This window comes from Falco peregrinus, chromosome 7 (genome assembly GCF_023634155.1).
Source record: "Falco peregrinus isolate bFalPer1 chromosome 7, bFalPer1.pri, whole genome shotgun sequence".
Classification (NCBI taxonomy): domain Eukaryota; kingdom Metazoa; phylum Chordata; class Aves; order Falconiformes; family Falconidae; genus Falco; species Falco peregrinus.
The window spans coordinates 5,956,527-5,983,605 of record NC_073727.1 but is presented as its reverse complement, the minus strand read 5'-3'; the positions used below and the strand labels follow the sequence as shown (position 1 = coordinate 5,983,605).

The following is a 27,079-nucleotide window of genomic DNA, read 5'->3' as shown; positions in this document are numbered from 1 at the left end:
TTTTGGGGAGTAGGTTCTTTTTGTTCTTCTTTTTTTTTTTTTTTTGGGGGGGGGGGCATTATTTTGTTCATTCTAACTTGGCGATCAAAGAATTTTTATTTTTACACTATTACAGAAGTGCATTTTTCTAGGTTTCCAAAACCACCTTATTCAACCTTCCCCATCTGTCACCATCTGCTTCTTTTTAGCATGTACTTTTTGTGTGATCACATAAGCATGTGAAAAATAACTAACATTCAGATGATTGTCTGCTGGTACATTTGAGGACTGGGCATAATAAAAGTGAACTGCCAAAACGTACTTAACACTTCTAATTTTGTTGGGTCTTGCATGTAAGCTACATTTGATTTTCAAACTGTTTTACAGTTGGAAAGTTGATCAGGTACTCTAACTCAACAGTAAAACTGAGACTACATAATTAGCTCAGCACTAAAAAGATTATATTCAAAGAGAGGAACAAAACCCAGAAATACATCCACACGAGTTCACACATCCATCTTGACTGAGTCTGTCTGCACAATGTTGCCTGAGGCACAGGATAAGATGCTACAAGCAGCCTACTTCTGGACAGTCACAGCCTGTGTCTGCTCTCCAAGCTACCGGAAGGAATAAAGGACTCTCATAATTACATGGGTGTGTGGGGTCTCATGGAACTGCTGGAGAAGCAAAGACATTAAGCCAAGGGTAGAAACACGTAGAAATGCAATGTCATTCCTTAATGCAGCAGATACTGCTTCTAGGTGCAAAGTAACTGGAAATTGCCATCAAGGCACAACAGATGCATGGTGGAGGTAATCTGTTTCCAGAACTCTGCCATGCTTCAGCACAGCATTTCTGCTCATAAATGCACCACTTAATACAGTTTTAATGTGAAAAAAACAAAACAGGTCTAATGCTAGAGAAACAAATTTACCCCCCATCCTCGAAAAATACATTAACCTCACTCCAAGAAAATTTCATATACAAAATTCTTTCTGTCTTGTTAGAGCACCAGTACAGGCCTCTCAGGTCTTTAGCAAAACCACTATGACCCAGAATACCAATATATTGATATGAACACAGACAATTTGGTGGAGTGTGTCATTATCCTTTCTCTAAAAATAAAAACTTTACAGAAGGGAAGAAAATAAAAAGCAGCCCAATAACAACAGTAACTATCCTTTCACCTAAATAAACCTGAAAAGCCACCGACAACCAATCTTCATTAATGCTTAACAGAGGTAACCAAAAATTGGTGAGAACTTGCTATCTAGAGCACGATGGACGATGGAGCCTAACATAAAGTTTCTTTTCCACAGTCTCTCTTTACAGAATTGTTCCAACTCTTAGAAGTTCATACTGGTGTTAAAGCCTTGTGAATGCATATGCCATCTAGCAACATCTTACCAGCTGCTTTCCCTTAATTTGTGCCATTTTCCACATATTCTAGTCTCCCCTATTTAACCTTTCTATCCAACAGATCTAGAGCTGGAAAATAATGGCACGGAGCTATTACTTACATAAAATTTGCACAGAATTTCAAAAAGCAGATTACTACTTGAAGGAGATAAAAAGGAATCGGCATAAGCCACAACAAAAATTATTCTGTCCTTCAGTTGTTCTGTATTCCTAACTGAACAACTCTCCAGCAAGCTCCTCTTCATTTGAAGTTGCTCATCAATTTCTCCTGCCTTTTGTGTCTTCCTGCAAAACATTCAATTAGTTTCTATTAAGAGAAAACTAACAGAATAACGTAATCTTCTTTAATCCAAACTCCCTTTCCTGCCTACAACCACACTGCCCCCCATAAGAAAAACCTTCTCATCTCTAAGCTGATTTTTCTAGTGTATGAATCTACCCATGAGAGCATTAGATTCGCTTCATGAATTTCTTCTACCTGCTGTCAACCTCCCTTGCTATCCTCCTTATTTTACCTGAATTTTTCTGTCCCCCATTTGAAAAGAAAAAAAAAACCAAAGGAAGGCAAAGAGAAAAAAAGAAAAAAAAAAAAAGAAAAAGGCATTGGTTGTATTACCCCGTGCCACTTAATCTTCTCTTTGGCATAACGTGCCGGTTTTCTTACACCCTAACCTTAGCTAACCTCTCTCAAAGGGCCTGCTCCAGTTTATCCATGATGTTGGCTACTTTCATCAAGTTTTTTGCAAACAAGCACCTTCATGCTTTTCCCCAAACCTGCTCTTCTGTAACATTCACACTGTGACTTCTATCTGCATTAAAATCCCTGTTAAAAACACTGTTTTGCTACGATCCCTGCAAAAAACTGCAAACGTCAATTTACATGCTGGCCTGTCTCGGTGCATTTCAGTGCTTCCCTCTCTGCCTATATATCATTTAGTTTCAACTCATATCTGACGAGCTATGTGGCAGATCATCATATTCTCAGTCCAAAAAATTTACCAGACTGCCTTTGGCAAATATCCTAATCCAATCCAAGCAAGCTCTAAAAGAATGAAATAAACATATAGCTGCACCAGTGACAAAACGCTTTTTCTGCCTCTACGGCAACTTTTTATAGTCTGCATACACCACAACATTCTTAGAAAATTCAACTTCTGTAAACATGGGAAAATCGTTTTCTCTTGCTATAACCATGCCTGCAGTCCAGGGTACCATGCTTCCCCTTGCTGAACTTCAGCCACTGAACTTTGATGGCCAAGTTCTAGATTTTGGGTCACTCCTACATCAAAGACATACCCCTCCCAAAAAGAAAAGCTGTAAATAAGAAATTAAGTGAAAAGTGAGGAAAGACAGCAGCTGCTTCTTGATAAAAGAGTTTTACCTTTCATTTCTCTGAGATAAAACTCAGGGAAATAATTGATTACACATGATCTCTGTCACTCCCATTTCTTCAAGAAAGATCACACACCAAAAAAAAAAAGCAGCCACACAAGTGTTGCGTAACTAATCTTAGCATTTGCTTCATCTCCACTGGTCTCATTTTAAAATGAGTTATAAGACATACAGACCTTCTCATGCCTATGGACAAAGCCCATGAGTCTACTCTGGTCTTACTTATTGTCACATACATTTAAGAGATAGTAACTCTCTAAACTATATTGAAATGGTGCTGCTGTATTTTTTCTTAAAATAAAAGACTACTGTTCTTATAGGAATGCATTCATCCATCTAGTCTGTATTTTTATGGTAATAAAACTTAACAAGATCCAACCATTTTCCCTGTTATTAGAATACATCTAAATATCATTGATCATGTACATCAATGAAGAGTCATTTATCATCCATGAAGTCCCTTACAGACTTGTTCATAGCTAAAACATCTTCTCTCCTGTTATTAAGAAAATTAAAAGCTTCAAAATTAATTTCTGGTATTTAAACTTGTATCTCCTGTGACACCAAAACTTGGTACCACAGTGACAACCCTACTAAAACTAAGACTGTACATTTAGTCCTAAGAACTTGAACTGAAATGCCGAGAGCCAGAAACTGCAGTCTCATGTAAGAAATCACCCTTATAAATGAACAGAGCTGCAATAATTTTTATTTCTCTGCACAAGTAGCTTCATTTCCTGAACGTTCTATTAAAGAAAGTCTTTAGAGATCAGTATCTTTATTAGCAGGTCTTTGTTCCCTGACGATAAACTGAAAACTATCAAAATCCATCTGCTTTTAAATGTCTCCCAGGTATATTTACAAGTACTTTCTCAGTTTTATTCTTTCTTTATTAAGCAAGTGATACTGTCTGGAGAAGACACGCGGTCCAGTCCTACCTTTGCCACTGCAAAACTGCAAAAGAAACATTTTGTGGGTTTTTTTCTGAAAAAAATTAAGAATACATCTATGTTTCCTAAATGGGATCACAATTCATTTTTTCTCCTTGGGTCTGTTTATTCTCAGACACCACAACGATCTCTAATGTGACAGCTTACTTTGAAGGATAACAATGGAAACAGACTCCTAAGAAACAGTCTCTTCCTCCTGGAAAACTACTAAGGAATGAGAAATCATAAAATATTTTATACCTTTCAAATGGGGAGTACTGCCGATTCTTAGAGGGAAATGTTAAGCATGACCACTACAGACACACACAAAAAGGCTTGCATTCGTTCTACTGCAGATGATAAAGGTATTTCATTATTTATCAGATAACCAACTTATTCTCAAAAGACTGTATAATTTGACAAATCTTATTCATCCTTCAATAATTGTGACCAAAATGTACATCTGTACTGTAAACATATATAAGCCCTGCTATTTGACAGGAGCAACTATTTTCTTCCTAGAGAATGTACTAATACCCTAACATCTTTCATGCTTGGCACGTACCTATGTAAGACAAGCACAGCCAATGCTATTTTAGTTTTCTTTAAACTGTAGAACACTGGTGTTGGATCACAGGGAAGGTCTAGGAGAGGACAACAAGAAGGGAATGTACCTGTGCACCACCTAGCTGGAACCCCTGCACGCCCCTATAACAGCCCCTATAGTGCTTGGTGAAGGTATGCATAAACTTCGAGGTGGGTGCCACAAATGATAAATCAGTGATGGTCCAGAAAAGTAATTCTAGCCCCAAAGATAAAAACTGGCTCCAACCTGGCAATCTCATTGTATTTTTTTTCCTGTGTCCCACCATCCATTTGATCTTTGCATGCACAGGGGCATTTTTCTGGATCTGCCAGATACCAGCACAGTCAGTCTCAGGGTTCTATATGAAAGGTCAGGCCCTACCACATGAGATGAAAGAGACTTTTCAACAGACAGTGGGAAGGGCTACTTTGATCTCAGAAACATAAGGTTTGCAGGGAAAATGCAGCAACAGGTATGCTTATTTTCTGACTATGAGTAATTTGGAAATCACCCTGGGAAATAATTCTTTATGGATCCACTAGGACACCTTCACCTCAAAGAATGTCATGCAAGGAGGAAATCCACCTTACTCCGGCTTAGCTACTTCCCTGTTTTCCTGTTGGAACTGAATCCACAACAGTGAATTAATACAAAAGCAAGTATTAAGTCAGTTCTCAGGCTAGGTACAGATTCCTCCCAGTGCAAGGTTCCTGGGTCACCTGCTTCCTGGCTGGTCGACAGCAGCCTCAGGCTACCCCTGCATTTTACGCAGTACAGTCCTAGCGTCCTCTACCACCAGCCAACAAGTACATGGGAAACTGAACCAAAAGGTCTGCAGAAGGGATGCACCCATCACAACTGACCGTGATGAAAGAGGGGGGTGCAAGGGTATTATTAAAGGGACAGATGCTGAATGGATTTCTCCACGTAACTGGAGAATATCTGGCTTCTAAAGAGAGGCTGAAAGGTATCTATCTGCCTTTACGCTTACCACGACCAGGTAAAACATAAGTATATGCTGTCATTTGTCTTGGGATAAACAAGCAGGAATTAAGCAGGAATTCACCGCAGTAACAGGATTAAAGTCCAGCTGTAACATTAGGTTCTCATGATCTGCAATTTGTCAAAAGGTAGTAGTAAGTCTTTAGCATCTGGTAATGATTCCTGTGGCCTGAACTGTAACAAAAAGTGATTTTTGCACATTCATTTTCTGACACATGCACATGAACAGACTGGAGGACCCAGTCTCTTGACGGTCCCTTTATCAGACAGCTGTCCCACATATGAAAGCAGATACAATTGTCTCAGGTGAGCTACTATCCAGCCAATGCAACGGTACACACTATTGCAGCAGCTGAGAGTACAAACGGAAAGTTTTGGGTTTTGCAATTGTGTCATATACTGCTAACTTCACCCTTTTAAATAAAAATGTATGGATAAAGGTGTTGAGTCATCTTACGGGGTATCAGCAACCTGTCTAGGCTGCTTGCTCTAAACCCTTTATCCCTGTGGTAAAAGGGAATAAGTTCTTTGGTTCCCAGGGTTAATGAAGAGTCAACGTCCTTCAAGGCAGACTTATATAGGGTGGGTGTCCAAAAATACTTATAACGGAAGGTAGAAGAGAGGAGTAGGACTGCTAGAGAAAGGCAAAGTGGATCAAGTAACTTGTGGTGTCTAAAACCCAGAATGATCCCTTGCCAAGTTCGATAGAAGAGAGCTAATGTTTCCAAAAGTGAGAGATGGGAAAGCAGATGAAAGCAACTGAACAGGGTATCTGCACTCTTTGAGAAAGTTTTCAAGACTGCTGACAAGACAACAAGGGGGTAAAAGCTGGCAACGACACCTGTAGTCTATACCAGTGATGACAGTATCATCCCTTGCATTGTTCTTGTTGCTGGAACAGATTCTGAGTGTGGAACAGAAGAAAAATGGCCACTGTACCAAGCCAAACAGGTGGATCTGCAGCTTCTTCTAAGTAGCCATGAAAGATTCAAAGCAGGCTAAGAATAGTTCTGGAACCCTTAAATGCAGGTAACTGCTGAGTGGCCCTGCACTAAACACAAAGGAGATGCCACAGATTGACACACCAGATAGCAACATTCTGCATCCAAGTCATCCTTGGAATCTAAGGGATGGGAGTCTGCAAAGGAGACCAGGTATTAGTGAGTTTGTCTTCAACAGCTAGAGCAGCTGGTGACTCACCAAACAGCTGAAATGAACACAGTTAACCAATCAAAATTATTTAGGTACTTCAAACCCACAGTTTGAAAGGATGACTGCTCAGATTTCTCTTCACTGCTGAAACAATCAAGGAAGACGGAACCAGATGGATGGAAAGAAATTTAGTGGCTCCTAAGAATACTGACGTTTCTTTTATAGTTGGAGAAAAAGAATGTATCAAAAGATCATGCTATGAACCAAAATGGTTTCATTAACTCTGCATACCATATTCACTTATAATCAACTATTAGCAGTTTCAATTTCCTCCCCAAGTGCACACTGGAGGAGACTTAAAATTTGCTTTAGGATATTTAGAAAGACTCTCAAACCCTCAAACTTGACTATCCTAAAATCTTCATTTCCAGCCAGCAGTATCTAGAAAGTGATGTATACCAGTTTCCTTGACATCCTTTAATTGTAAGGTTCAGAATAAAAAATGAAAGGCAATCTAAACTTGCTTGTTTAAATAGGCACCAGCGCTTGTTACTGCTCTTCAGGAATCAATACTCCTGAAAATCGGAGGGTAACGAGCTATGCTGAATCAGTACCCTCCTCATCTACTCCCTTCAAACTAAGGCATATTCTTCTTCAAAGGCAACACGTAACAACAGACTTTCTGGTGGTGCTGAGTTGCTGCAAGAGGTGGGAAACCCTTGAAGGATCCTTCTCTAAAACAAATGGTAGGACTGAAAGGCTTGAGAAGTCCTTTAGGCTGACGGGAAAGTTGTCTCAGTATCAGGTGTGTACTATGCCAATTAGCAATCTTGAACGCTGACAAGACTGGAAAGAAGCTCTAATTCAGCATCCGCAGAATCCTTGGCATGGAGTAAAAAAATAATGCTGTCTTTCATGTCAATACTGACATTGTGTCTGGCTACCCCAGGGGAGACGCAGAATGACATTTCTGAGCCCCACAATCAGCACTGTTGAATGAAGAGAGAGGACAAACCCCACAATTTTGACAGTGCTTTCCTTGCTTTTTCTCAGTAGGCGTCAGTAGCAGAGCTGTCAGCACTAACACTGGGGTAAATCATTCAGGTGACTTGAGCTTCCACAACAGATTCTCAAGTGGCCAAACCAGAGCTGTGAAGGGAACCAAAACAATGTCTTCATGTCCCATCTTTTTATCCGTCCTCAAGACACATGTGATGTCTGGCATACTGAGTGCTAGCTAATGGTAAAGATGCGGTGACACACTCTGGGACGCCACTTCTGCTTACATATTAGGAAACAGCTACGTTTTTCTGCCTATCTCAACCAGTTCTGAGGTTGATACACTCAACTGTTTTTAGCAGAAGCATCTAAAATTTCAACTCCCTCTCCCTGCAACTGGCGAGTTCAGATAAAACTCAGCAATCTCAGTATCTTCCTATTCCCCCTCGCCTCCATTGAGGCTATATAAACGCTAGTTATACAGCTCAGTTAAGCAGGATCATATGTTCCAAGTGACAGACAGATGGAAGATTATTTTTGAAGAAATCATTGGAAGATAAAAACTTTACCAGAGGAAGGCAAACATGAGAAGCAAAATGCACGTTAGAGGCCTTTTTAAACACTAAGAAGCACAGCATCAATATATATATATAATCACCACAAAGAATAGTAGCACATACAATTCTGAATAACAACTGCATAGTATTCATCGGGCAGACTGTCAGTTCTTTACTACAATGAATGGTTTTCAGCAGACAAACATCACAGTCTAAAATTAAATGAAAAATAAACATTTTATACTGTATTACAAGAACATATTCTAAATCATACCTCAGGTGCCAGGTATTCTGGAGTACCACAGAACGTTTTCATAGTTGCTGCGTCTGTGATTCCTTCTTTGCAAAGACCAAAATCTGTAATTTTTATGTGTCCATCTTTATCCAACATTAGATTTTCTAACTGTGTTGGGGAAAAAAAATGTTACCATAGTATTTCTTAACAGGACAGGCTGATGCATTACATCAATTTTGCAAAAAAGATACAGAGTTATTGCTTGCAATAGACTGTAATTTGTTTGTAATTTCCAAAAAAATACAGCATCTATTATATTACAGCATTTAACAGTGTTTACTGTTACACAAGTTAAATAATCACTTAATACTTTAATAAAGTAAATCCCAGGTCAATAGAAGTGTGCCCTTTCATTCTTAAGTTTTAGAAGTTTGGTGCATCTTCCATAGAACAAAAGTAAAATACTTTTCTAAATCAGATTTTCTAAATCTAAACATTCTCAAGATATAATCAAATAATTCAAGGTTACAATTACGGCTGTCATTTGGTAATACTTTATAGGTTTCCTTTGCTGTAACATGACCTTCATTTATCAAGATACATTTTACCTACTACACTGTCATGAAACAGCTAGTATATATCCATAAATCCTTAAAATACCTGATATCTTCCACAACTTTTTCAATAACAGACAAAAGTGGGGGTAGAGAGGCTAAAAAAAAAGAGGATAGAAACAAAACCTTTGAGGTAAATTCCTCCTTGTATATTAGCAAAGACACTGTTTTTTAATTGTGCATGTGTACACGTGCATGCTTTGCCTTGCTTTTTAAATACATGATTCTTGCTTTGAAATGTGAAAAGAGAATACAGCCTGTTATATAAAGAACAGGAATAAAAATTACTACTATATGGACTATCTCAAAAGCACGGCTATTCATCACTTTCCCAAAAGCCTTTTATTAGCAATACTTTAAATACAGATAGAACCAAAACCAAGTGAAACATACTTCTCAACAACTTTTCTTAACCTTTTTTTCTAAGGTATGTAGTGAAAATGCTAACAAAGAACAGTCTCCTGTCTTCCTAAGTCTGCATAAGCCTGAAATACATTCAAAGGTATGTGTTTCCTGTTGAGTCTAAGTGTCACACAAAGAAGATGCAAAGTCGATGACACCAGCAATAGAAGATTAACGATGTCAAGTTCCTCCTTCCTTATTAGACTTTAAATCAACAATCATGACCTATCATTCCTTGACTAGACAATTCCATATTTTTCCAAGATGCCACAGCATTTCATGTTATTACAACAGATTCTGCTACAAAAAGGTAACCCAATATTTTGCTTTCTATCTGCCTCCCTGAGCAGAACTTGCCTACCATTGCCTACTTCTCCTTGGTTCCCGTGCAAAGGAGCTGATGAACAAAATCTGCTTGTGTGCAAGTATAAAGGGAAAGCACAATCCCATACAAGAAATTAAATGTTTGTCACAGAAATAATACAGTCTCATCATGGAATTTATAGGTTTCTCTTGCGTAAGTTAGTTAGGAAAAGTTCCTGTTGAAAGCAAAGGTGATTTTCCACAGAACATGGTCATGCTGTGTCACAGAGTACCTGAAGGCAACCAGGATACACAACTGTATACCCAGGCAAGCCTAAGACAAACTACATTCCAATATTACAAATCTTCCCCAGGATACAAAAGACAAAATAACGTTTAAATTAAGGCTGAATTTATTTTCCTATTAAAGTGTTCTGAATTGTTTTAAAATGTTTTCAAACCATACAAGAACATAACTTTTTGGTGAGATAAAGAGAATGCAGTCACATTGTCCCAATTCTCCATTTCCCTTGTTTGGGGACATTGAGAATTACATTTGAGATATGTTGAAATCCAAGTTAAGTTATAATTAACAGGAGGGGAAAAAAAAGATCAGAAGTTTAAATCTCCTTCAAGTACCACTAAGGTATGCTGTTTCTTTTTTTCATTAAGTTAGCCAAGTAATATAGCCATCTATAGATTGCTGTATCAAACAACTTCCTTCAGCACACACAGAACTTTAAACTGAACACAGGGGTTTTTTCCCCATTAACTCTGAATAGTGCAACTTTATAATTACTTTGTGTTTGTCCCTATAGTCCCTGCAAAAACAAAAATTTGATTACTTTTTTTTTTCTTTTTTTACCTTGAGATCACGGTAGACAATCTTCCCAGAATGCAGATAGTCCAGGGCAGAGACAATTTCTGCACCATAGAAGCGTGTGCGGTCCTCTGAGAACACCCGCTCTCTCGACAAATGGAAAAACAGCTGCAGGGTAAACAGCAGGGACAGGATTGTAATAATTACTGATTTAGTGGGGGAAATTAACACAAACATAAAACACCTCTCATCACCATATTGTGATGATAGATAGTGTACTCTCAGTGGACACTCAGCACTCTTAGACAGCAGCTGGCTTATCTTTTCTGGGTTTCCAAAGGGAGAAAGCGAGCTGTTAAATCAGCGTTTTAATCAATATACCAATCTTGTTTAAGGCATTCTGCTTGCTACTCATTTAACCTTCAGTTACCAGAGGAAAAAAAAATATGCAGCAGAATCATTATGTACTTCTCCCTCCACTACCTCCTTAGACTTTAAGTCACTGAGAAATATCACTAAAATACCCAGATTCTTGTTCCACCTTAAAGTTTTTCAGTAATTTATTAACTTTCTTTTGAAGTGAAAAAAGCCTAATTCTTCAGTAGACTTCGACTGAAATGGTGAACTGGCATTTTACAAAAACAGCACATTCATACTGCTAGCAATATCATGGTCACTAGAAAAAACAAACCAACCAGTGCTTAGGGCTTATAAAAACAAATCTACGTATTTAGTGTATTTCTTTGCTACAATATAAACATTTCTTTGGGGGTTTTATCACTTCTTCAATACTTTAGAAGTAACAGCCCTTTGCAGGCACTTCTTCAACTGAAGTCTTCAGTGAAAAATACTGGTCATTACGTACTGCCAGTAACTTCAGCTGCACTGAAAAAGCCTGAAGTAAAATTCTATAAGGTTGTCAGCATCTTACTGGATAAAACATCACCCCCAGAACCTGGAACAGTACCTAAAAAAGCAGAATTTGGCTGTTTGATTCAAATGCTCTCTAAAATGGCTAGCTTTATTTACTGTGTTAAGAAAGCTTGGGAAAGTCCTACAGCAAAGATTAGCATGTTTTCTGTATTCTGCTCCAGACCTGCAGGCCGCCTGCCTTACTCCTTCAAGCTACGATGTTGGTTTTTTTTACCACCAGGGCTAACCATCAACAAAACAGAAAATACAGAAAATGTGACCACTGATAAATTAAACATAGGCAAGGAAATTCATAAAAATCATGTGCATTTTTTAATTTTGACTGCTAAAAATATCAAGTAGATGAGAATTCCAGAATGGCAGGGTAGTTAAAAAAAGAACCAAAACCCAAAACCAACCAGCCAAAAAAACAGTAACATGCTTAATCTGTCGTTATCACATCCTACTTTACACCTGTAGGAAATCTACACTGCTCACATGGCACAAATCAGTGTAAGAATTACTGCAGCTACTTTAGCACGTAAACTTTTCAACAAAGTCAATCCTATAAGCTTCTTTCCTGACAGTTGTACTTCAAAAGAAGAGTATTACTTTCTTCTGAATCTAAACAAACTTCCCACTAAACTGAGCCTCTTGGCAGCATATACTTGTACAAGCAGAGACTTCACAGAAAACAGAAACTGCAGTATGATTTAGAGTATTTCAGTGTTGTTCATTATATCTGCATTCCCCGTTCAGTTTCTTTTTGAATTCTCAAGACACCCTGTACAAAAATGGAATGCCTGCATGAGAAGGAGGATCACGATTCTGTAGGTATTTCAGTTGCTCCTGCTGCTCTTTTCCCCATTGAAGCACCGATCCTGGCGGTGACATCAGCCCTCCCTGTAGTAACCGGCTTTCTGTACTGAGGACTGCTTAATTGCCCACGCAAACAGAAAACCACAAGACTAAGCAACTAAGTCTGCCTTCATGAAGTGCCTCACATGTCATAAGACTGGGAAAAGAATAAATCAATTTCTCAATTTGTGGGGCCTTTTCCACACATTTTTTGAAAGATTTAAATAGGAAACAAATGCTGCTAAGTAGATTTTAATCCAAATAAAGCAAACTACAAAACTTACGTATTTATGTGTTTATGTCTGTTTTGTAGTCTCTTTCGTAAATAATGAGCTAATATCATTCATTTTTAAGAGTTTTATTTGTTTGGATGAAGTCAAAGTAATTCAAAATAAAGGTCAACTTTTAGATCACTTTATAATGTGTACAAATAGAAAACACAACTGAGAAATTTATAATATAATCTCCAATTAGCCCTACATTCCTATCTATATGAGAGGACTATTGCAATTTTCTCTATGAAAGAGATGGATCCAGTAGCTGAGCAGCAAAGTCTTAGAAAATTCTAACAGCTCAGGATACTAGCCAGCAACAGATTTATTAGTTCCCACAAAAAAGTGTCCCGATTTGAATCTGTGAGTTGATAACCTGACATATTAACACAACACAAGTTTATTTCCTTTAGTGTTTTCTTTCCAACAAAATATTCTCAGTATTAATTCAAAATACTAACTTCAAAGTAAAATGACCAGCTAGAAATAACTAGCAACAGTTCTGTGTTTGCCAGAGACTGAGTTCCCAAGTCAGTGTATTTTAATGTCAGACGTTTAACTACAGTCATTCTTCATAAGCATTCTTCGTATTATTATAGCACTTCACAGACTTGTCATCAAACAATACGTGCTAGTTTTTAATGAAGAATGTACATTCAGATATAAAAATGTATGTTAAATGCAAATTCCTACACTCAAATACATGCTAAAAATTCTAAAGTTATTTTTAAAATGATAACAGAAACATCTAATTCAGTGAGATTACAGCATTATTTTCAACAAATTACGTATTTGGTTCACTATTATGAAATAATTGTGCCACCAGGCTCTGTTTACGATTGTCAGAACATGAAGATCAGATTTATTAAGTCAGAGAAGGAAAAGAAGGAATCGGATGGAAGGTTCTGAAAAACACTTCCAACATGTGCACTATTTATTGATTTACAGTTATTAAGTACGTGCTATAAAGTCATTGGAATTGCAATCAAAATAGCTTTGGCACAAGGAAAGCCATTTTGCATATAACATTTTTGATGGCATACTTGAGGGTGCTATAGTTACAGTGAGGACTGGAGCTATAAATTTCCTGGTACGCCTTTATTTAAAAACTGAACAACAATGTTGCCGTGGGGTTTTATCCTAATAAAAAATGTTAATGGAAAATTTTTAACAAATGAAAACAAAGATCAAAACTAAAAGTATATTCAACTGCACATCCAAGCATGCCACATATATAAAACACACAACCTTATATCAATCAATACATTAAACTTCTACACATGCTATTGACCTATTTAGCACGTTGAAAGTTGTATGACTGCTTCTTGCTGTTGTATATCAGGTTTGTGCAGCTCTGCAATTAAACACATTTTATATTTGACTATTGATCTGACTCTTTTGCAAAGCATTTGCAGTAGCAGCCTTGACGTTTTGAATTATTTGTTTATTGTTTCAGACTTTATACTGTTTCTAGGGACATTCTATACCCAAATAAATATAGTACCCTTATCTCGCACTATCATAATTTTAGGCTAAGGAACATTCTCTCATTTTCGTGGTTTAGGAAAACAAAATGGGACACAGCCAAGATAAAAATGACAAAGCTTACACCAATATTCAGTCATTTTTCATTAGGTAGGTTGTATATTCTATCTTCTTTTCTAGACAGTAACAGCACTTGTTCAATTAGAACAAACCATTTAGTTCTCTCTTGCCTAATGAATTGAAGCAAGAGCTGCGGAAAAAAAAGAAAGCCAAGCAGAACAGAGATTGAGAATTCTGGAGTGGAGAAACCATCTGAACAAACTGTAGAGTCTCATTTTATTATACAGATAATTACCAATTAAGTTTGTTACAAAGTACAGAATTTGGAATTATCCTGAAAGTGCAAAGCAAGGAAGTTAATCAACTTATTAGTCAGCTGAATCAGTGCACTTTGCAGAGTAATGTATGTAATAGATTTCATTCCTAAAGCTTTTCAACCAGCAAAATACTGGAAAATAAAAAATGAGAAGCACACAGTACAGTCCAAAAGTATTCTCCAACAATAAAGAGCCATTCTTAGAACATCGGGGTTTATACCACAGTTTACACCATTCTGTGCGACCCAGAAGTTGGGGGAATACTGTAACATACTACTAACATACTGCAATCAAATAGTACTCAAAATTACAGGCGTCACAAAAGGAAGAGTAGGCAAATCCATACCAGCAGGAAAACCATCAATACTGACTGACTTTTTTTTCAAAATGTCGATATGACAAGGACAGCAAAAAATGTACAAAAAAATGAAGGGGTATTCTTTTCTTTCAAGTAGGCCTGTGTTCATCTGCAAGTACTGATAGTTTTACTTATTTAAAAATATTTACATTAATATTCTGTATTTTGAACCAAAAAAACCATGCAGTATTGCACGATAAACTGTATTTTTTTTACGACACATGCATAAAATCTGCCATTTCAAAGTCCCGATACTGGAATTTGGTCATCTCAACTAAGCCAGATGAGTGTTGGTTTTTTTCTAAAATCAAATTTCAATGCCTTAAAGCCACTTTAATGTAATTCCTTCAGTATAACAAAGGAGTTGAGATATAATCACAATGGTGGAAGTATCCTTCTAGCTCTATACTGCAACACAGTTTATGATCAATAGACATGGCTAAGCACTTAATCCAGACAGTCCAACAGCAACACTAAAAAATGAAAAAGTTAAGCTTTCAGCCCACAACAAAGTTTTCAAGATTGGGCCCTTAAGCAGCAGAAAATTAACAGTAGAAGTTCTAAGTATAAGGAAAACATAGTCAATATTTCCATCTGAAAAAATTCTTGAAAAAAATCCTCTAATGTTTTTATATATATATATATTTTTAAACCCTCTAATGCTTTAATATATTTAGCTACAGAATAGGTTTTGGTTTTTTTTTTAAAGGAAGTCAAAAGAGAATTCCATACAGTAATACTTTGTACACTGTAAAGAAACACATACAGTGTAAATATAACTGATGCAGTTACATTTTCATTATACTGTGTTCCCTTATTAACTGAGCTAAATAATGAGAAGTTACATAGGCAAGGTAAGGCAACGATAAATTGGTACCATTCTGGTGGGATATTAAATTCAACATGGATCTGGATTTTTCATCAGTATTAAAGATTCATGTTTAGAAGCATTTTAACATGATTTCTTCTCCTCCCAAATGAAATTCAGTAATTCAGTGACCCCTTCCTTGACTGTTTTCCTTCCCAACCACAGGAACAGGAACTCAAGACCCCCAGTACTGACTACACTTTTTACTACTGTAGCTGGGCAACAGCCTAAATTGTGGCATTTTCTTGCTTTCACCTAGATGAGAGTCAAGAATACAGACACAAATTTCAAGAACTCCTTCCTTTGAAGGACTGTTCGGGTAATGTGCTCCTGAAAGGTGTAGTCCATGAAAATTCCCAAGCAACTGACCCAGACACAACTGTTTAATTGAAAGGAAATCTTTAATGTAACAGAATTTTAAACAGAAACACACTTAAGGTAGTACAGCTCTGGAAAGAATCAAAAGCAACATAGTACTGCTAGAGGCAATTTCCCACTGGAAGGATATAATTAAAAGATGAGTTTTCAACACCTTCAACAGTAAGAAACCATTGTAGGGAAATGAACTTCCTTGGAACACAGAGAAAACAGTAGAGGGAAGCAGCAAAAGAAAAGTCTGTGTACCATATAGGACATACACTTACAAACGGCAAAAATGTTGGCTAAACTTTGTGCAGCTTATTTTCAGTTGTTTCGAGTTAATAACAAGGCTAGTTTTACAAAGATTAAGTCCTTTGTATTGCTTACCAGACAGTGACTAAAGTCTGGAATTCACAGGAAAATTTCCTAAGATTAAAGGTTTTCCTATTTAAAAGGCCAGTTTGTCCAACTTCTAGATCTCTAGTCAGAGAGAAGCACGTAAGCATATCAAAAGAGTTTCTTCAAAGAAAACTGCCAACTCTTATTTCCCACTGTGGCAAAAATTTATGGTTAGCGTCACAGAATTAGGGAACCATCAGCAAACAACATGAACAACACTGACAAACAAGAGCACCGTACCTGTTATAAAGCAACCCACTCTTGGCATAGTACATTGCAATTATTCAAATCCCGATAAGCAAAAGCAGACTGCCACCCAGAAACCCATGACACGAGATGTTTGCAGCAGTTGGCACAAGAGTGCACCACCCAATGCAGAGGAATGCAAGATACAAGCCCGATCAAAACACGGTGTCAGAGTATCCTCAATCACAAGAAAGGAGTCAAAAACATTCTCTGTGGACTCTGCTCTGTATTCAAATAGGACAGAAAGGTACCTTTCAAAAAGATGAGTATCTAAACAACAGGCTGATGCTAAAAACATACTTTCAAAGTGCATCCCCTGAGATTACAGAAATGCAGTAAGGTCTTGCACAGAGAAAACTAAGAATTATTAGCTACTTTCTAAGACATCACTTTAAAAATCATTGAAGATAGCCTTGACTTAATATTGGTGATATTTCAATGTCAAATAAGCCAGCTGAGTGACCAAGAGATGCTCTTATCCCATCACTGCTGAGGGAGATCTTTGTGTCTAGCTCACCTAGCCATGAAGGGACGTCCAGAACTGGGTTTAGCCATACTGAGTTAAACAAGCCATCCTCCCATATGAGAACCCTACAGCTGCATGTTTAGCCAGGGCTGGTAGACAGCCATGGATGAGAAAGGATGTAAATGGCCCTCAGACAGGACCCAGAAACTGCCAGAACAACAAATGCAAGACAGGCGCTCTGGGGGCGCTCAAGCATTAGGCTTACAGCTGAAGACAGTTTTATTGTAGGAGAACACAGCAGAAGGACAATGCAAAACACGGTACCATGCTGCAGCAATTCCTGAATGAAGAAACAGTTTCTGATAAAAAAAGCTAGTGGAACACATAGTCTCTTAACGTTTTTATGCAGCATATAGTAGACAAAATAAGGAAAAACCCCTAGTTCATGTTGTAACAAGATACAAACGGCAAACAGCACCTAAAAGGCAGATAAAAGCCCTCTTCTTAGATTGCAGTTCTCTTTAATTCCATTTGATGGATATAGTTTTTGATATTCCGTTCTTTAGTAAACAGCTGGAGGACAGCAATGGCTTAAGGCTAACACCCCCTTAAGAAGTTTAGCACTTAAACTGAAATTTCCAGAGTACACAGCAAGGGAAGGGCACAGCAGCAGTGAAAAATATGAACACTGCACTCTTTTCTCATAGGTATTTGCAATGGCTACAACAATGAAGAGAGCACATACCTCACATCAGGACAAAAATAAGACTGCTCATCATTATTTTTCCATGTTTAAACTAGATTATGACTGTTTCATGCTAGAACATGCTATAACATGCTTGAGGATGAAACAACATGCTATTCGTAATTATTTCTCTACCATGAAATTATCTTTCATGATACAATAGTCTAATTTTTTCATTATAGGAACTACTTTTGACAGCATAGTTATAAAACATGTCTACATTTTTTTTAAATAAAAGTTTTAAAAACTTTTTTTTAAAAAAAAAAAAAGAAGGTCAAAGATACTACACAAAGCAAAAAATCCAAGAAAAACTTAAAAGTGTAACCCAGAGACAGAATTACCATTACAAGTGCAGAACATCTTTTTTAAACTTACCTCTCCTCCGTTAACATACTCCATGACAAAACACAAACGATCCTTTGTCTGGAAGGAATATTTCAAGGACTTGCAAAGAAAACAGCAAAACCAAACCAATTATCATCTTGTATTAACACGATTTCTTGCACTTCAACTGTAACAAAATTTAATTTTATCCTCTTATGCAGACAATTCTGACTTGGTGAGAACTTTCAGAGTAATTAAAAGTGTAACTTCCTATCTGGAGCATGAAATAATTTAACACAAAAACCTGCATGTCTTCCCTCATCTCTGCCACACGGCCATTGATACAAAAAAATCATGCCTGTTGTAATATAATACTAAGTAGCTACTAAAATACACAATGTTACACTGCATTTCTGACTGCCTTACATGGTACCAGCTATTCTCACTCATCATATTTTTATGATGTCCACTTCAACAATGCCCATGGACAGACTACCATATTCTTATTAATTTCTCCCAAAAGAAATCTGAAAAGTGATCTTAACCTGCAGCCTGCTTTCATTTCCAAAGCAAAGAATCTCTGGGTTTACATACTATGCAATGTTAAAAACACTTGAGTGCCAAATTAATACATCTATTTACATACAATTTTGAAATTTTAACAAATGTTATTATCATAATTAAAATTCTTGACCTATCAATGTTGATTTGATTTTGCTGGGAAAAATACCACCAAAGAAAATCTACAGATGTGGGCTTGACCTAAAAGAAACAAAATGCAGTAGAACTACAGTTAACAAATTCATAATGAGATTCAAGTGACTTAAATACTGCATGCCTCCTTACAGGATTTGTTTCATAATACCAGAAAGACATGAAGATACAACTGCAGCAACGGTGTTGCATGATTTGATGGTAATTATGCCTATTCCTGCTTACCTTTGCACTCTAATTTAAGAAACTTCAGGGGATCTCATTTCTGTCTACTGAATTTCCAAGAATGTTTTGACCAAGCAATGTGAATGCAATCCTCTGCTTTCTAAATGGTTTATGATTTTTGAAATAGGAAAGCTTTGATGTTATACTTTGATATTTTAACGCAAAAAAGAAAAAAATCTCCCCTAATCTTGAGATACAGCATTATCTCTTGAAATCAACAAAAGGATTTTCTAATATAATCTCAAAGGAGAGGAATCAGAATTACTTCTACAGAAAGAAGTCAGTTGTAAAATTAAAACTATTAAACATAATTTGACATTAATGTCAACATTTTCATCCTCTTTTCAATATTTCCCTGCTATTAAATATTAACCATATAAAGACAAAGACATTGAGGTAGTAGGGTCCAAGTTTTGTTGCTTCATGGGCTACTTATGTTGAATAAATTGGTATTTTTACCATTTTATTGAATTCTTAATTAAGTTTTCTTGGTAAAAATTTCTTACTTGACACTATGTGAAATCAATAACCTTTACTGAAAAAGCATTCATATATAAAAATCACAACAATTGCACAACAGTTACATTCTACAATTAAATTTATTTTCAATGCAGGTAAATTATTAGAAGCTTTCTTTCTGAACCCTTCAATACATATTCTGGTAAAGGGTATCGTATAAGCACCAGATAGCTACTACTTATTTACAAATCTCCATGAGAAGGACTTTGGGATTTGCATATAAATTATGTTCATAATGGAATACAAATGATACTGAAAATTATTTGCTCATGTACTTAAAAACTAATTCCTAATACTTACTGTTAAAAAAGGGTGTCTGGTGTTTTTCAATACTCTGCTTTCTGTAAGAGTATGAGCCACTTCATCCTGAGAAACAAGAGTGGAAGAAGTAGGTCTGAATTAAGATATAAAATTGTTATTTAATTAATTACAAGGGAAAGGTCAACACTTTCGAAAAAAGAAAGCTACAGCACAGTTTTGGAAAATGGAACAAACCTGAAACAAACAAGAAAACTCACGTTTTCTGAGAAAATGTTTTAAGGTTTGGCAAAATATAATTTAACATATTTTATTTGATTTTCTTTTTCTTATTTTCTTGCTGTAAAATGAAGCCTTTAACTTTACAGACAATGCAGGGAAGGAAGAAATGCTAATAACGGATTTGATAGTTTAAAAATACAGTCATCACAGCTCTGCAGCTCTGGTACGAATCACCTGAACAACCTACCTACAGAGCGACGGGATCCATTTGCAGGAAACATACACAGGTAGTCACCGACTCTAAAGCCTAGTCTCATCTAGCCTAACGTTAAGCGAAATTGGTTTGAAACATTTGCTTGGTTTGGCGTTTGTGCTTCCCTCCCTCCCGCACTGGGCGGCCCTCAGGAGCCAGGCGGGACCCCGGCCACCTCCATGGCGGTGGGAGATGTCCACATAATACCTGGCCCATTTCCAGACAGATTTTGAGAAAGGGACAACTCAGAGAGAGACTGTGACGCTCTCCCATCTGCGAGCCAGGACGGGCAAGGTTAAAGAAAATGCTGCGCCAAAGGGAGAGAAAGAAACTAACGCGGCCCTCGTGGGTGGTTGTCCCCTGCTCTGGCCACAGCCTGGGCCCTCTGGCCAGCCCCGCCATGCCAGAGGTGAGCAGCAGCCCGGAGGGGACAGCGAGGCCCCAGGGGCAGGGCTACGGCCCTTCACACCGCCATCTTGTGCTAGGGCAAGGGGGACAAAATGGCGGGAAGAGGGCGCTCACCCAGCGCCACAACAGTGAGCGGCCCCTGAGGGCTAGGGAGAAAAGCAGGGCACTTGGGAGGTTCATATTATGAATACACAGTCATTTTATGGAATTCTGCATGTAATACATGCAGCGAATCCCCCCTCCCCAGGCTGCCAGGGGCCGGACCTAAAAGCCAGAGAGCCGCTGAGCTGCTTTAGCTGTTTTCTGTAGCGCTAAGCTACCGCTGAGTGTTATATTACACAAAATTGAAGACTAACTTGGTGTGACTCAAACTTCAACCATAAACATGCAGAAGTAAATGTATTTAGTCAGAGTATACTTTATTATTGCTACAAATAATACCAATATATTACTGTACTACACATGCTTATCAGACTCTGAAGATAAGGTATTATTAAACTAGAAAGTAAACACAGATGTCAGGAGTTTTAAATTACACTTCGAAAACTGTCAAAATAGGAAGTTCAACAACAACAACAGAGGTAGTGGTAATAAATTACGATGCCGTTTAGCTGAACAGCAGCGCAACACTGAGTACATACATTACAACCATGTACTGGGGGAAAAATAAACACACTTCAAGGAGAAAAGCAAGCCTAAAGTTTTATTTATTTACTTACTTTTAAACCTCAGTGTTTCAACAGATATGGGGTATAAAAAGCTGGCAATGGCCAGCTTTTCCGTCATTGCCTCAGAAGTTTTTAATAATGGCAGCAATTTCCTGGTAAGTGTAATATTAATCTGTCACAAACATTTAGGATTGCCAGGTTTAGGCTGAAACGGGCAGATGTAATACAAGTTTCTAGATACAGCTGTCAATGCACCAGTTTTCTGCTTCATATTATGCCGTTAAAGGTATGACCTTCTGCAGTGTATATTATATCACATTACTATTCTACCTAGTGACTGTATCCTTAGCACTGATCTCCAGAGCTAAATGTTATTGATAAATCCCCATGACATACTCAGTCAAGGACTGGGCTAGACAGCTAAGCTCAGGCTCAAGCCTGCTTTAGTTTTTAGTTTGAGGAGGAGTGGAAAAACTGGTATGTGGTGACTATAGGGGAAAAAACGTGACCACACTACTTGCGAAGATCTAAGCATAGTCTTTGTTTCGTTGTTTCATCAGTTTCTTATCAATATACAACCACACTATGGAAGACTTAGAGAAACTTCCTTCAAAACAAAATAGCAGTTCTGAGGAAGTAAAATTTGAAAGACTGAGGTGCTCCCATTTTCATCACAGGATGAAAGGCATCTTTCCTCACACCTTTATCTTCTTGTTAGTCTACAAACAGGCAGAAAAACAGACCCTGGTTTGCTTCAGGGAGTGCCAGGTTCTGCCCAATCTATCACCTAGCTAGCTTTCCATTTTCATATTTCAAATCAATAAACAGTTGCATCCCTGATAGCTTCAAAGTTTCTCAAGCTTTACACATACTTCTATGAACAAGAATTTTCACTCAACAGAGACACAAAGTTATCAGAGAATCAGTTTTAACCCATCTAAAAATCCAGTGCTATTGTAGCAGCCAGCAAAGTAAAAAGAAATCCTAGAATTCAAAAATGTGTTTTGTACTTATTGATACAAAGAAGCAAGCTGAAATGCTCCGAAGGCTGGAAGGGTATGAAGGAGCAGCAGCAGAGCAGGAGTTCATAGCAGTCAGACGTAAGAGTCCCCTGAGGACCCCCTGGGTGCCAGGTATCAGCAGAGCACTGGGGAAGGATGTCAGGCTGGAGACTGGGCCACAGCATGCAGCAATCAGATAGACTCTGAGACCCACAGGGCGACCCACAGAGACTGCTGCCATTTATAGCTTTACAAAGAGGACCACTGAGATCCTCCTTTCCACGCAGAATCAGGAGAACACAGCAGTGATACCGCCTCTTCCTCATTATCGTTAGATGCAGTAAGAAGAAAAAGTACACTCTAGCTGCTGTTAGTACAAATCATGCACACACCAAGTACCCTGCCAATGCACACGAGACAGCTGCCAAGGGCACACAGAACTCGCTGGTCAGTCTCTTCCCTGCTGAAGACATAAATTTAAGTCTCTCCCCCTACACCAGGGCTGGTTTAAATGAAACTCAAGGAAATATAATTGTCTTTGAGGTTTCTACTCCTCTTAGCAAATTTTATTGAAATTGATCAACACATTCAAAAGTCATTAGAAAGTGAGTGACAGGCAGACAGATGAGCATAGACTGCAAAACTCTGTAAACCCTGTTTCCATAAGCCGAAAGGAAAATTAGAAAAATCTGAAGAATATTTTAGAATAAAATATATGTAAAATACAGCAGTTCCCATCCACATTGTTTTAATGAATGAATACTGTTATTGTCAGCCTCAAGCACTCAAAAATCTCAGTCAGATTCACATCCTTCAAAACCCTTCGTACTTAATAATTGGGATTATTTTTAATTGTGTCTCATGGTGACAAAAGCATGTAGGTTCTTTGCTCTCAACTTGTTCTGTGCAGGTGAGATTCAAAACTTCATAATTGCTAGAAACAAAGCTGAGAGTAGATTATCTTCAAGTTTGAACTTAGTAAAATTATGACCAAGCACAAGAGCTAGTAATACTAAACTAATCAAGCTTAAGTGACTGGACAATACCAGATTAAATGATGCCATCAGACATCAGCTTCAGACTTTCCTTGTTCCTCAAGAACTGAAAAAAATAAATTGTTAATCCCATGCACAGCAGTCTTTTCTAACATAGCAGGAACAGAGCACAGGTATATTAAATTAATTGCATTTATCTGAATAAACCTGCAGAAAAATTTCTGTAGTGTGTAATATATACCACAATACACTTTTTCTTGTTTTAAACTTGGATTGCACTATTTTCCTGCTCAGTGAACTCTCTCAATGCTTTAGCACACTCTCGATTATAAAACACTGGAAAAAGGTATGTAAAATAGGTACACATGCTTTTTTGTATTCTTATTTTCTGAAGATATACACATATTTCAATCAAACTCAGTTACCATCAAAAATTAAATACCTTAAGTATTCCATTTTTGGTTGATTTGGTTGATTACTCCATTAAAGAAAAAAAAACACCTGATATTAAAAATATAACCTTCCTTACCTTTGCAATAATGACTTCTTTTTTCAAAATCTTCATAGCATAGTATTTCCCACTAGCCTTCTCTCGGACCAGGATAACTTTGCCAAACGTGCCTTTGCCCAGCAGTTTTAAATAGTCAAAATCATTCATTGTCTATAAAGGAGCAAAGAACAAGGATTAGCAAGACTTACGCTATCCAGTTCCAGTATGCACACAAGTGTGTCTGCATACAATCAAATGCTGTTACCAATATAATATAATCAGAACAGTTTACAAAAATAGGTACACTTCTATGAATAAGTTCATAATCAGAGAATCATTTAGGTTGGAAAAGACCTTTGAGATCATCAAAGCCAACTGTTAACCTTGCACTGCCAAGACCACCACTAAACCATGTCCTTAAGCAATGTCGTTTAGACACCTCCAGGGACAGTGACTCAACCAGTTTCTTGCGCAGCCTTTTCCAATGCTTGACCACCCTTCCGTGAAGAAATTTTTCCTAATATCCAATCTATATCCCCCCTGGCACAACTTGAGGCCATTTCCTCTTGTCCTGTTGCTTGTTACTTGGGAGAAGAGACCGACCCCCCCTGCCTACGGCCCCTGTCAGGCAGTTGTAGAGAGTGATAAATAAGGTCCTCCCTCAGCCTCCCTTTCTCCAGGCTAAGCAACTCCAGTTCCTTCAGCCACTCCTCATAAGACTTGTGCTCCAGCCCCTTCCCCAGCTCCACTGCCCGTCTCTGGACATGCTCCAGCCCCTCTACATCCCTCTTGTAGTGAGGCGCCCAAAGCTGAACACAGGATTCAGGGTGCAGTCTCACCAGTGCCAAGTACAGGGGGACAATCACTCACTGCCCTGGTCCTGCTGGCCACACTGTTTCTGATACAAGCCAGGATGCTGTTTGGCCTTCTTGGCCACATGTGCACACTGCTGGTTCATGTTCAGCCGGCACTCCACCAACACCCCCAGGTCCTTTTCTGCCAGGCAGCTTTCCAAGCCTGTAGCGTTGTGTGGGGGTGTTGTGATCCAAGAGCAGGACCTGGCACTACTCCCTGTTGAACCTAATACAACTGGCCTTGGCCCACTGAGTCAGCCTGTCCAGATCCTTCTGCAGAGTCTTTCTACTCTTGAGAGGATCAACGCTCCCGCCCAACTTGGTATCATCTGCAAACTTAGCAAGGGCACGCTCAATCCCCTCATAGATATTAAACAGGATTGGCCCCAATACTGAGTCCTGGGGAACACCGCTTGTGACTAGCTGCCAACTGGATTTAACTCTATTTATTACTGCTCTTTGGGCTCAGCTGTCCAGCCAGCTTTTTACCCAGCATAGAGTACACTCATCCAAGCCATGAGCAACCAGTTTCTTCAGAATGCTGTGGGAGATGGTGTCAAAGGCTTTCCTAAAGTCCAGGTAGACAAGATCCACAGCCTGTCCCTCACCCACTAAAGTGGGTCACCTTTTCATAGAAGATCAAGTTCATCAAGCAGGACCTGCCTTTCATAAAACCATGCTGTCTGGGCCTCATCATCTGGTTGTCCTGTACATGCCACCTGATGACATTCAAGATGATCCACTCCATAACCTTCCCCAGCATCGAGGTCAGGCTGACAGGCCTGTAGTTCTCCAGATCTTCCTTCCAGCTGGTCTTGTTGATGGCCGTCACATTTGCTAACTTCCAGTCGATGGGGACCTCCCTGGTTAGCCAGGACTGCCCATAAACAATGGAAAGTGCTCAGTGAGCACTTCCATCAGCTTCCTCGGTACCCCTGGGTGGATCCCATCTGGACCCAGTGACTTGTGTGTGTCTAAGTGGTGCAGCAGGTTACTGACCATTTCCCCTTGAATTATGGGGGCTTCATTCTTCTCCCAGTTACTGTCTTCCAGCTCAGCGGGCTGGGTACCCAGAGAACAACTGGTCTTACTGTTAAAGATTGAGTCAAAGGCGGCAGTAACTATATCCTTAAACCACTAGGATATATTGTTCGATAGTAGCACACAGATACACACTTATTTCTACAAAACAGACTCAGAACAAAGTCTTAGCCTATACCAGCATTTCATGAATGCTCTGCATCGACAGAACTTCATCAACTCCTGTATTACCAGGGACACAAGCAGGTGGCATATAGTAGGTTTTGCGTAACACCAACCACTGCACTGATGGTTTCTTTGCCTGATCCAAACTGTAGTATTATACCAGTATAATCCTACAACAGTCTTAGCATTAGAGGTGGACTTTTAAAAATCTGAGTACAGATTACAATTACATTGTTTTTACATTAATCAATCTGGCTCTGAAAAGGAAGAGGTGACAAGTTTTCCACTTTCCTGTGACTCCATTATAGCGATCATTCAAGCATCTAGTATCACCTTCGTTTTGCAGGCTAAAAGTAGTACATCCAAGAGCTGGTTCCACCAACAAACAATCTGAGTCTAGCAGGTTTATCAGCTCAATTGGAGCATCACAGACGGAAAGAATACGACCAGATCATCTCAGATCCCAAAGCAGTTTAGCCACTTTCATAAGCGCAAAGCCTGAGTGAATAATCATCTTAGTTCTGCAAGTTCATTTCACAGCCAGTTCAGAAGCATCGACCCTATGGTATATGCATTAGATGCAAAGATGGGGATGTAGAAAAAAGCAGCACAATACTGAGAAAGCAGTGGCTTGCAGAGGGTCACCTTGGATGGACTGTAGGGTTTCTTTGGCCAGCTTGGGGCCAGTCATTGGCTTCCACTGAGTGTTTCCACAGCACATCTTTCAGCACACTGTTACTGGCTTGGCTGCAGCACCACATAACCACACACAGACCATTAAGGCACCCAGGACCCTTGAGGAAAGCAGTCAAAAGCTCTGAAATTCAGACACCACCACACTCACCTATTCTTACTCTAGCACTGTCATGCAGTATCAGTAACCTTCCTTCCTCTGCGAATACTACACCTCAAAACATTTATCAAGAGTAATCACACTCCAAGTCTCAGTTTTGCAAAGTTAAATATACTTAATCCTGTTACGTGTGAGGAAAAGATTGTGCCTTATCTTTCATCTTCCTAGTATCCCTTTCTATCCCTAGCTGCAGCCTCAGGCAGTTTTCTTGAATACTGGTGTTCCAGAGAAACTTCTACGTGTGTCTTCCACAATGGAATTAGTTAATTTCCTCATCCCTACCAGAAACACTTCTAACAGTGCCTATATCTCTCACACACATTACAATTGTAGAGCTATCGGGCATATCCCCAG

General features: G+C 38.5%; 1 protein-coding gene across 4 annotated transcripts in view; it reads right to left on the bottom strand.

Moving 5' to 3' along the window:
- AKT3 (AKT serine/threonine kinase 3) overlaps positions 1-27,079 on the bottom strand; it is a 161,998-nt gene that overhangs the window by 30,692 nt on the left and 104,227 nt on the right. For all 4 annotated transcript variants that reach the window (XM_055810983.1, XM_055810982.1, XM_027779862.2 and 1 more), the window contains 5 exons: positions 23,852-23,983; positions 19,818-19,883; positions 18,111-18,179; positions 10,435-10,557; positions 8,290-8,418 (listed from right to left, as the gene is read on the bottom strand). In XM_055810983.1, the coding sequence (XP_055666958.1) occupies positions 8,290-8,418; positions 10,435-10,557; positions 18,111-18,179; positions 19,818-19,883; positions 23,852-23,983 (519 nt within the window). The remainder of the gene's footprint in view (positions 1-8,289; positions 8,419-10,434; positions 10,558-18,110; positions 18,180-19,817; positions 19,884-23,851; positions 23,984-27,079) is intronic.